This window comes from Sciurus carolinensis, chromosome 6 (assembly GCF_902686445.1).
Source record: "Sciurus carolinensis chromosome 6, mSciCar1.2, whole genome shotgun sequence".
NCBI lineage: Eukaryota > Metazoa > Chordata > Mammalia > Rodentia > Sciuridae > Sciurus > Sciurus carolinensis.
The window spans coordinates 132,440,976-132,453,864 of NC_062218.1; the positions used below are offsets into that span (position 1 = coordinate 132,440,976).

Here is a 12,889-nt window from a genome sequence, read left to right on the forward strand (position 1 = left end):
CCAGATATGTTTTTCTGTAGGAGAGCTGCCCAAAGATGAGAGAGGGTATTTTTCTTTTCACTTCCTCTCTTTTCTTACAGTTTGTATTACTGGTTATTGGTTCATTTCTTCATTTCTATGTGTTTATCAGCATTATCCCTTCTTCCTATTGTCTGCCTCTATCAGAATGTTTTCATTTTAGGTAATCATTTACCTTCTAGAGTTATCTTTCTCGTAGTCCACTTCCTTTGATCTATTTCTCTTTCTACTTTTTTTGTTTGTTTGTTTGTTTTTGGTACTGGGGATTGAACCCAGGTATGCCTTATCACTGAGTTACATCCCAAGCCCTCAATTTATTTTTGAGATTGGGTCTCACTACTTTGCATAGGGCCTTGCTAAGTTGCCCAGGCTGGCCTCCAATCTGCAAGTCTCCTGCCTCAGCCTCCCAAGCCACTGAGGTTTCAGGTGAGCACCACCATGCCCTGTTACTTCTCTCTTTTTCTTTCCCAAATATTTTATTAATTTTTACCTTCCCTCTTTCCCTTTGTCTGAATTGGGTTCAGCTATATGTTTCTGGGTTGAAGAATGGCCTACTTCAAAATGGCAAAGGATGAGTGAGGAGAGGTGAAGGTGAGGGGCAGGAAGGAGAGGGATAATATGGGGCATAATGTCTTCCTATCCCCAAAATAATACTATAGGTGACTTATTTTATGTTGTTACTTTTAGAAAGAAAAATTCAACTGAGCACCTAACAGAAAGGTTCAAAATTGGCAAGAAAAATAGCATGTGAGATGTAGAAGAAATTTGAGTTGTGTGTACAATTCTATTATTTATTCAACAAATATTTACTGAGAATATAGTATATTCAAGTCACTGTTTTAGGAATGCAGGATCACAGTGAGCAAAAATGCCATCTAGTCAGGTTCTAGTCAGGAAGGCAGAAAACAAACAAATCCATACAAATAAAATATGTTATACCTTTTGGTTTTGCATGCTATGGGAAAACTAAGGCTGGAAAGTGATCAGGGATGAGAGAAAGTTTTCAATTTCAAATAAGGCATTGTGGGATGCATAGTGGTTAATTTGAATTGTCAACCTGATTGTATTAAGAGATGCCAATGTTTAAGAGACTTCAGGGTGTGTCAATGAGGGTGTGTCTAGGAATGATTGGCATGTGGGATAGCCAACTGAAGTAGAGACCCTCCCTAGGTGTGGGCACCATCCAATGGGATGATGGCTTGGATGGAATCAAAATTGGAAGAACAAGTAAGCAGCAGCAGATGCAAGTTCCATTCTTTTTGAATGGATTCTTGATTGGTGCTGTGATTGTCTGAAGATATTGGACTCTCGCATCTTCACTCTTCCAAAGCAGACTCTGTCAGTGATTCTCCAGGGAGTTTCCAGACTAGGGTATTATCGTTGTTCTGGGGCTTCAACCTCTTGGACTGCACAGCTACTGGTTCTTCCAGCTCTCCAGTTTTTAGATGGCCAACCTAATAAATCCCTTTTTTTTTTTTTATAATTATACTTCCTGTTGATTTGTTCCTCTAGAGAACCCTGACTAATACTGGCTTTGCTGAGAAAGTAAAGAGGAGATGAATGAACAAGGCAGAGCATATCTAGAAAGAGCCTGTGTGAGGAGGTGAGAGCAAGTGCCAAGGTGCTCAAGGATGGTGTCTCCCTGAAATGTCAGAGTAACTTCAGAGAGGCTGGTGTGACTGGAGCCAGGGAATTCTGGGGATAGCAGAAGAAAAAGAGGTCTGAGTGGTGATGGAAAGCCCACTGATGAAAATCTTACATTTATGGAGGAATCAGTTTGGCTTTTATTCTTATGGAGATAGTTCACTCCATAAGTGACTCAGTGTTGTCAGTCAGTAGATTGGGGTAGGGGGTAAGTAAGGAATTGGGAGGCATGTCCAGTCAGGTGACATTTCCTTTATCCAGGAGAGCAATGGTGATGGCGTGGCTAGGTAGGAGTTGGTAAGACTGTTTAGGGGTGTTCATAGTTTGGAAGAAGAGCCAGCAATGTGCGTGTTTTTTCTTTATTTTATTTGTTTACTTTTTATGTGGTGCTGAGGATAGAACCCAGTGTCACACATGTGCTAGGCAAGTGCTGTACCACTGAGCCACAACCCAAGCCCCAGCAGTAGTTTTTGATAGCTGTGATGTATGCTTCAGAAACAGGAGTCAAGGATGAACTATGTGATGTGGCTTGGGCACCTGGACAGACCCACTATTAACTGAGCTGGGAAGGAGGTGAGGATGGGTATTTCTTCTGGGTAGGAAAAGAACTCCACTTTTGCACTTTAAGAAGGGCAACCTTATTGGACACAGGAAGAGATATTGAAAACACAGTGAATATAACCATAGGAGCTAAAGGGAGCCACCCAGAATGGAGAGGGAAATGTCCTTCATCAACCACACAGTATTGTCATATAAGATAGTGGGTGAGAAAGGGTAGGGGAAGAGGATGTCCTTGAAGGTGCACATGGATTAGTGTCTCTGTGCCCTATTGGTACAACTGTGCATCCTCAGCAAAGAAAAGTAACCTCAGCTGTGAGGGATAGGGAAGACCTGGGTTGGTTGATTGAGACTGGGGTCAGTATGGCTAGGACGGCACTCTAAGGCTGTGGAAACAATGATGTCCTCTTACTAATATCATATCTGGGTGTATTGTTTGGAAGGACACTTGGGCACATCCTTTTGAGCACAAGTCAGGCCGTGCTCTATTCTGTAGGGAAACAGGACATGTGGCTAATTCCCTGGTCATTGATGTAGTTTATTCCATCCTCATTCAGGAAATTACTGTGGATCTTTGCACAGAAAGCTTGGTGTCCTGTGTAATTGCCTCACTTCATCTTTGCAGTGAGGTAAGATAGACATGAATAAACCAGTATGTAAATATGTCATAGGTGTTGGCTGGGTTTGTGACTCATTGGTAGAGCACTTAACCAGCATGTGTGAGGCACTGGGTTCAATCCTCAGCACCACATAAAAATAAATAAATAAATAAAATAAAGGTAGTGTGTCTATCTACAACTAAAAACATTAAAAAGTAAGTCATAGGTGCAATTTCATTTTTTGAGGAGAAACTTCTTATAACCTAGGGCATTTCCGGTACTATCATTAATTGTTCTTCATCAAAAGAAATCAAATAATGATCTCTTACTACATTTAGGTCAAGAACATGATGCCTTGCAATGAACTAGGAGGTGGTGGGGTGTCTCTGTGTGTGTGCATGTATGCACATGCACATGTAGTGGAGGACCTTGCTTGGCATGACAAAGATTTGGACTTTATTTGGAATAATCTGGGAAGTCACTGACATATTTTACCAGGGAAATTTATATCATACAATTTATGTGTTAGGAGAATCACAGATTTTATGACATTCAAAGAGAGCAGTTGGGAGATCAGGGAAAAAGATATAAGTTAGTTGTGACAGGATGGTGTTTTAGACCAGATAGTTGGAATGGGGATAATAAGAGCTAATTAGATTGAAAGAAACCCTGAATCTCAACCAAGAGGTTGTGGGGTTTTTTTGATAGTTTGAATCTATGAATGACAGAAATATTAGTATAAAAATGGTTCCAACATTTTGAGCTGGAACCAAATCAATACTAAGGAACATTGCAATTCCCTTTGCCTTGCTTTGCTAGTATATTAAGTTATCTCTCCCATAGTCCAAATATTGTTAAAGATAATTTACCAAGTCCATGTGAAACCAACTAAAAAGTCAGTGCCTTATGACAAAGCCAAGATTTTGTCTGCTGAAAGAGGATTGACCAATACTTTTGTGACACAAAATATTAGTTTCTAGTCTTCTTGGTATAGGAACATACACATATAGACACATAGCCCAATTCTATGTACTGGCACAGATCCTTCCATCTACGTCATGGGAATATAAAAGGGCATTCTCTTGCATGTCCCAAAGCATGTACTGTTGAAATTCAATGAATTACAAAAGACTTATCTGACTGAGGAAGAATTCCAAAGTGAAGATGTGTTACTCAGTCTCAGAATTTCTCTGTCCACATTTGCAGGTGACGTTGAATAACTAAACCACGGGAATGTGGTCGAACCAATCATCCATAGATGGATTCATCCTCTTGGGCATCTTCTCCCACAGCCAGACTGACCTTGTCCTCTTTTCTGCAGTCATCATGGTCTTCATGGTGGCCCTCTGTGGGAATGTTCTCCTCATCCTCCTCATCTACGTGGATCCTCGACTTCATACTCCCATGTACTTCTTCCTCAGTCAGCTCTCCCTCATGGACCTCATGTTGGTCTGTAACATTGTGCCAAAGATGGCTGTCAACTTCCTGTCTGGGAGGAAGTCCATCTCTTTTGTGGGATGTGGTATACAAATAGGATTTTTTGTCTCTCTTGTTGGGTCGGAGGGGCTCTTGCTTGGACTCATGGCTTATGACCGCTATGTGGCCATTAGTCACCCACTTCATTATCCTGTCCTCATGAGTCAGAGGGTCTGTCTCCAGATTGCTGGGAGTTCCTGGGCTTTTGGAATACTGGATGGAATGATTCAAATGGTGGCAGCCATGAGCTTACCTTACTGTGGCTCAAGGACTTTGGATCACTTCTTCTGTGAGGTGCCAACTTTATTGAAACTAGCCTGTGCAGATACCTCCCTTTTTGACACCCTGCTCTTTGCTTGCTGTGTCTTCATGCTATTGCTTCCCTTCTCCATCATTGTGGCCTCCTATGCTCGCATCCTGGGGGCTGTGCTTCATATGCGCTCTGCTCAGGCCCGTAAGAAGGCTCTGGCCACCTGTTCCTCCCATCTGACAGCAGTCTCTCTTTTCTATGGGGCAGCCATGTTCATCTATCTGAGGCCAAGGAGATACAGGACCCCTAACCATGACAAAGTGGTTTCTATGTTCTACACAGTCCTTACTCCTATGCTGAACCCCCTCATTTACAGTCTGAGGAACCGGGAGGTAATGGGGGCACTAAGGAAAGGACTGGACCGTTGCAGGATCATCAGCCAGCAATGAGGAGCCAAGGTCTTGGATCTGGCTGTGCTGTCTCTTGACTGGGTAGCATCAGTAATTCACTACACTTTGTGAATGTCTATGTACTCTTCATTGAATAAGAATCATAACATCTGTCCTACCTCACAGGGATTTCATACATGTAAATCTAAAACCTCATGATTGAGCAATGCATTGTTTTTATTGTATTTTTGATTGTTTATAGCATCCTTGAACTAAATTCACTCTATTTTAAAAATCCTCTCAGTAATGCTTGTCTCTTATTGAGCGCTTTATAAGTGTTGGGTGCTACTGTCCTATTCCCATTACATATGCTCTATTTTAAAGTGATGTTAAATGATTCAAGTTAATAAATATGGATATCTTCAATGGAAACTTTCCAGATGGTAGAAATTGTATCTCCATAATTCTTCTGAATAGTACTTAACATTCTGCCATGTTTTATTTTAAATTTTGTGAAGCCTCCTTTAAGAAATGAAAATATACTTCTACTATTTAAAAGTCATCTCTGTGAGGCTCATGTCTTGTTCATTTATGTGTTACCAGTATGTGTACCTGTGACTTCATAAATAACAGTTCCTCAATGAAACCTTATTGATTGAATTCAAGAAGAAAACATCAAATGAAGCAATATCTGTGAAGATATTTTTGTTTTGGTAGTGGGGATTGAATCCAGGGGTTCTGTACTATTCCCAAACCTGTTTTTATTTTAATTTGAGACAGGGTCTCTCTTAAGTTGCTCAGAGTGTCTCCAAACCTGGGATCCTCCTGCCTTGACCTCCCAAGTTGCTGGGATTACAGGTGTTAGTCACTCTGCCCAGTTCTATGAAATGTTTAAAAAGTCCCATTCATATATCAAATTTGCTGTGGCTGCTGTGATGTATTTCTGGGTTGTGTGTGTGTGTGTGTGTGTGTGTGTGTGTGTGTGCTGGGTATTGAACTCAGGGGCAGTTTATCACTGAACTATAGTCCCACCCATTTTTATTTTTATTTTTTATTTTGAAACAGGGTATCTCTAAATTGTTTAGAAGTTTGTAAAGTTGCTGAGGCTGGCCTTTGAATTTGTGATCCTCCTGTCTGAACTTGCCCATTCACTGGGATTTCAAGTTTGTTCCACTGTGCCTGACATACATTGGGGTTATTGAAACCTGGAATCTTGTAGCTTAAACATCCGAGGAGTTGACATTGATTAGCTGGCATTCATATTTCACAAGGAGACCTGTAGGGTTCACCCAAGCATCTGTGAAGGTTGCCCTGTCTTCTTGTTATACCTCCAGGGCTCAGAGGAAGCAGAGAAGTTTGAAATGCCAGGACCCAGGCTGGGTGCTGTGTGGTTGGTTCTGGTACCCTAAAAATTTAGAGAAGAGTCTCTGGTCCCAGACTACTGAGAAACAGCTGTTGGTCAATTAGTGTTTTTTTCCTCTGCAGGGCAAGATCATAATAGTTCTGAGAGTGTGAAAATAAAACCTATAAAGCAAAACCAACTGTTAGGATGAAGAAACACTGTGGGGATGATTTTGACAGGAACAATAAGAAGTCATGAAGGAGTAGATTTATTTTCCTTTCTTCCTGGCTTATGATCTCTTTCTAGTGCTCTTATTGGCAGATTCTAATGTGAATCTTGGTGATAAAGCAGTTCTGCATCATAAATTGGCACATTGAAGAGTGGATTTGGAGCATTGGCAGTGGCTTCATAACTGGCATAGATCACCCCATGGCTATTTAGCATCCATACATACCATTTTACAATATTTGAACTTCTGCTAAATATCAACATTTGTTTTTGCCTAAGGAAGTATAACTACCCACACATGGTATCTTCAACTCTCAAGGGCCATCTATGGATAATATTAGCTTAATCTCATATTCAGCCACAATCTTATTTGAATGTTAGCCCCTGGCAATGTTTGCTATATAAAAAAAGGAAAAAGAACAAATCGTTCTACATAGATGTACACTCCCTGTATATGAACTTGCCAATTGATATTTAAGCTTTCTTCTTCCACTTTCCATTTCTTTTTTTTTTTTTTTTTGAAAATCAATGACAGTTGCTTTTTAATCAGATTTCCACTCAGCTGGTTTTTACTACAAATGAATGAAATGCAAATCAGAACTATTGCTGATGGGACTGCAAATTGGTGCAACCATTATGGAAAGCAGTATGAAGATTCCACAGAAAACTTGGAGTGGAACCACCATTTGACCCAGGTATCCCACTCGTTGGTCTATACCCAAAGGAGTTAAAATCAGCATATACTCTAGTGAAACAGATACATCAATGTTTATGGTAGCTCAACTTATAATAGTTAAACCATGGAACCAACCCAGGCGTCCTTTGGCAAATGAATGGATAAAGAAAATGTGGTGCATATATACAATGGAATATTACTCAGCCTTAAAGAAGAATGAGATGAGGGTATTTGCTGGTAAATAGATGGAGTTGGAGAATATCATACTAAGTGAAATAAGCCAATCCTAAAAAAAACAAAGGCTGAAATTTTTTCTGATATGTGGATGCCAACTTACAATAAGGTGGCGTGGGCTAGGGAGAAATAGAATTACTTTAGATTAGGCAGAGGGGAGTGAACAGAGGGGAGTGGGTATGGTGGTAGGAAGGATAGCATAATGAATCAGATATTATTACCCTATGTACATAGATGATTACACAACTGACATGATTCTATATCATGTACAGTCACTTATGTATGATGTGTCAAAATGCATTCTACTGTCAAGTATAATTAATTAGAACAAAGAAAAAGAAAAAAAGGAATATTGCAATATTATAACTTACTCAAGCAAAAAAAAAAAAAACACATGCATATTTCAAGTTTACGATGGCAGTAATACCTGTAATTTTCCCCAGGGATGCAGTATTGATTTTAGTTTACTGACCTGGCAGGGAATAGAAGTTCTTGAATTTCTATTTGTCTTCCTACCATAATGAAACTCACCCAGGGAAGAAATATGGGTTTCCACCAGTTGCTTATTATGTCTATTCCAAATGTACTTTAAGGATCTAGGAAATAACCTCATGGGATGTTTACGGACATACTGAGATCATTGTGATTTGAACTTGGAACAAAACAACACTTATCACATCACCATAAACCCCCACTTTGACTGGTAGACCAGAGTTGTGGTTTTGGTCAAAAGGAACTAGTACCAATGTAGAGTCAGTGTCTAGAGAAAACTAAGACCATCTGCATGCATATGGCTTAATTATCAGGACTCAAAACAAGGCCCCCACATCAAGAAGACTTACTACTCAGGAAATTTTTGCCCAGGACATGAGGCATCATACATGAAAACATAACTTTATCGTTAGATATCTAAAAAATAGATAGTTCAATCAGTCCACTTTGCAGGACAACAGATGACTCAATTGGCTAAATTCAGCTGCTTATCAAACAACTACTTTCTCATCAAGATTTCTCCATAGATCATGCTCACTATGCCCACCAACGCTGTTATATCCTAAAATTTTCACCAATTCTAGTCAGATCCCTGAATTGTAAGAGCCATTTCAAGTCTTTCAAATTCAAATGTTGGAATGTGGGTATAGCTCAGTGGCAGAATATTTGCTTTGCACATGCAAGCCCAGCTTCATTCCCCAGTATCACCATCCCCACCAAAAAAATCCATACTTTAAAACTCTATACACATCTACTCTTTTTAAAAATTTAATTTTTTTTTCTAATTTTTCTAAAAAAAAAATTAGCTGTAGATGGACGCAATACCTATATTTATTTATTTATTTATTTATTTATTTATTTTTATGTGGTGAGAATGGAACCCAGTGCCTCACACATGCAAAGCAAGTGCTCCACCACTGAGCTACAACCCCAGCCCCCATATCTATTCTTGATTTTTCTTTTCTGAAATGCCACTGAGATTCTGTCAAGAGGATGTTTACTTTTACTATGTAAGTAATAAAGTTGACTTTGTTTGATCAGCAGAGTATTTCCATGTTCTTTTTTGAGGAAGGAAAGGACAATATTTATACCTGGGCCAGTGCCACATGTCTGTAATCCCAGCAATTCTGGAGGCTGAGGGAGGTTGAGGCAGAAGGATTACAAGCTCAAGCACAGCCTGGGCAACTTAGTGAGACTCCATCTGAGAATAAAAAATTAAAAAGGTTGCAGATGTAGCCTAGTGGTACAGCAGCCCCTGGGTTCAACCCCCAGTACCACACACACACGCACACACATACACAAAGACAATACTTCTAGTTGCTAAAAGGTTGTGTACTTCTTTTCCCCAAACATGGTCACTATAATAAATGGCAACTGATCTTTTTTTGGGTGAGGGTTTAAAAACCTCACAGTGTGTTTCTGTGGTAGAGTCACAGAGTTCTTCCTCAAAGGGAGGTTAATTTGGAAGTTCCAGGTCTGTGAACTGGTTCAGTCTGGGAAATCATTACCATCGTAATGATTTACTTCAGGTTTATAGCTATCAGACCTTGGATTTTCTCCAATCTCTAGATGAAGTCTCTCTTTTCATTTTGAGGGATGCTGTGATCAGTTAGCCACCAATAAAGATTCTCAGGGTCAAAGAGTACTTACCAGTCATCCCTGCTGTTCTTTGTGACCATTGTATCTGCCTTGCTTCTAGCAGTTCATCACTGTCACTTGGTGTCCCTATCACTCTAATAGTCCATATTTCTCATTTAAATTGGGGAGTGCCCTCTTAATGATAATATCTTGATCCATCATATTTGGCCTACAAAGAGTAGCCACCAAATGGCTTTTTAGGGAAGCTGATTCTCTCTCATTAATGTATTTTTCAATTAGGAGAGATTTTGGAAATTTTTGAGGAATTGTGTGGAGTGTGGATGAGCTTGTGGGTTGCTTATCTTAAATCCATCCCAAAATTCTGGTTTGGTCCATAATCCTGAAAGACACACTCACAAACACCATAACCTTGAATACTGATATCCTGAAAGATCACAATCCCCAAAGTATAAAATCTCTAACTTCTAAAATCTCAAAATCCTGAAAAATATAATTATGAAAAAAATTCCTTAGAAAATATTTATTTACACTTTTGAAAGGGATTTATTTGAGAAGCACATAAAAACATAACATCCATCCATAGGCTACTTTACACAATAAAATAACACACATATTATTGTAAGCATATTTATGTATGCTTGCAAACAGATAAAAAGCAAAATGTACAACTACATATCTTTATGGCTACATTTATTTGAAATTCTGTGGTGGATAGCCTAGGTCTTCTGACAAGATCAATCAAAACCCACAGTGGAAACCAGGCATGGTGGTATGTGCATGTTTCCAGCTACTGGGAGGCTGAGACAGGAGGATAGTTTGAGGCCCTGTCTTCAAAACAAACAAACAAACATTGTGATGGGTCACTAGTGCATATTAAGTCACCTAAGAGCAGAGATCCTGAGAAATTTTCTTTCACAAATTCAGATTACAAAATGAATAGCTCTTCATTTATTGAGGAAGTTTCAACAATTGTACATATACACACAATACTACACACAAAATGAACACTGTGATAACATACCATTTATGGAGTCAAATTTGTAAAGAATGTACAAATTAATAAGAATGCTCTGAAAGTCTTTATATAATCTATTCTTCCAGTATAGCAAATGATGTAAAGATGAAATACATAGCATAGCAAACTGTAAAAAAAATAAGGCTGACAATTCAAAAAAGTGGAAAAAACCCCAACAAGTTAAAAAGGAGAGAGAAAGAAAGTAAAATAAGCAAAACCCAAAAGACAAAAAAGAAAATTTGACATGTGATAAAAGTGTTTCACAGGGATAGATTATGAACAATTGCGTGGAAGTAGTCTGTAAGATCAGGAGGATTTTCAGAATCATTAGCTATAGGTTTAAAATCTTTCTAAAGAACTAGAGGGATTTCACCAATTAGAAAGAATAACAAAGAGGACAAATGATGCATTTTAGAATTGAAATCTCAGAATTCAACTTTCCAGTCCTGTTAAGTAGGGTTTGTTTGTTTGTTTGTTTATTTGTTTGTTTTTACAGTGTTAGTTGTAGTTTTGGGATTTTGGCTTTTAGGGTTTCAGAACTATGATTTTCAAGATTTTAGACTTGAGGGATTTTAGACTTTAGCTATTTTGATCTTTGGGGATTTCAATTTTCAGAATTATGGTATTGAGGATTGTGTCTTTTGGAATCATAATCAGCACCACCAAAGTTCCTACCTCCCCAAAAGTTTGGATTTATTTCTTTCAAAATCATAGGGAAGTTTTAGTTTCAAAACTTCATTGAATTTAGGCTATACCTGAGTTGGTTAGCCAACTAACCACGCAAACTGTAGTTGGTTATAAACACTGGAGTTTACATATCAATTTCATTTTTCTATCAGTAAATTCATAGCTACATTCTATCATCTTTGACAGAATGTTTATAACACTCATAAATTCATTTCCACAGTATTTGCCATTTTTTGCAAGCATAAATTAATAAAATCATGTGATTCTTTTGAAGTATAAGCTATTTTTCTCTTGGGTCAGACTTTATATTCATCCCCGTGGACAGTACTGAGAACCATGAGCAGTGAAGAGTCTAAAAGCAACACGGGAATATTTTGGGTAGATCCAGAAGAGAACAGGCAACTAACCTAGGTGACCTCATTATAGGGTCTTCTCAAAGGTTTCAATTCTTCTCTATATTCATTCACTTAAGTTTTGCCTTGGTATCTTGTCTCTTGTTTTAATTGCAGTGAAACTTATATAGTGGAAAATTAATTATAATTTTAATTCTACAAATTTATGGGGTACAAACTTTTCTTTCTTCTTTTTCTTTCTTTCTCTCTTTCCCCTTTTCTCTCTCTCTTTCTTTCTGTCTTTCTTGTGCCAGGATTAAACCCAGGGCCTCATGGATACTAAGCAATTTTTCACTGAGCTACACTTCAAACCCAATGTAATAATCTGATACATGTGTATAGTATGTAATCATCAAATCAGAGTTTTAATATCTCTGTATCCTTAAACAATAAAATTTAAAAAATTTGCTTGATTTAAATTTTTATTATTTATTATAATAACCATACAAATGCATAGTGTGCAGTGGGATGTTTCAATGCATGTATAAAATATGCACTGCTCAAATCAAGATAATGTTTCCATAAGTTCTAGTGTTCTACAAATAGCAGGGAGACTGTAGTTCACAACAACCTGTTATGTATTTTATGAATAACTGAAAGAGAGGTGCTCAAAGATTCAAAACACAAACAAATAATAAAACTAATTAATTTAAAGTGAAAAATTCAGTGTCATTTACTATATTTACAATGAAGTACAACTACCACCTCTGCTTCCAAAACATTTCTATCACTCCAGAAGGAAATCCTACAACTGTTTAGCAATGACTCCTAATCTGCTCAATCTTTAGCAACTGCAACCTGCTTTCTGTCTTTATGGATTTACCTATTCTGGATATTTTTTTGGAAATGGAATCATATGATATTTTGTATCTGGTTGTTTTCTTCTAGCATTTTTCAATATTTACCACACTGTATCCTGTGTCAGTATTTCATTCCCTTCAAGGTTATTCCATTGTATGTAATTACTACAACTTGTTTATCCATTCATCTGTTATTGAACACTGGGTTGTTTCCACCTCTTATCTGTTACGAATAATGCTGCTGTGAGTACAAGTATTTGATTACCCGTTTTCAGTTCTGTTGAGAGTGAAATTGCTAGGCCATATTGTCATTCTGTTTATAATCTAACTTTTTCCTTAGTGGCTACACTATTTTACAGTATCATCAGCAACATGTGAGGGTTCCAATTTCTCCACATTCTTGCCAACAATTTGTTTTTCTATTTTGTTTCTAGCTGTCCTTAAGTGTGTATAACGTGTTATCTTATGGTGAGGGTTTTTTTTGTTTTGT

The 12,889-nt window shown here is 38.0% G+C and overlaps 1 protein-coding gene across 1 annotated transcript; it reads left to right on the plus strand.

The window, feature by feature from the left end:
• The first annotated feature begins 646 nt into the window (after positions 1–646).
• Positions 647–4,994, plus strand: LOC124987194 (olfactory receptor 56-like). The gene is made up of 2 exons (XM_047556238.1): positions 647–677; positions 4,078–4,994. Exons 1-2 carry the CDS (start codon positions 647–649, stop codon positions 4,992–4,994), a joined length of 948 nt encoding a protein of 315 aa, XP_047412194.1.
• The last annotated feature ends 7,895 nt before the right edge of the window (positions 4,995–12,889 follow it).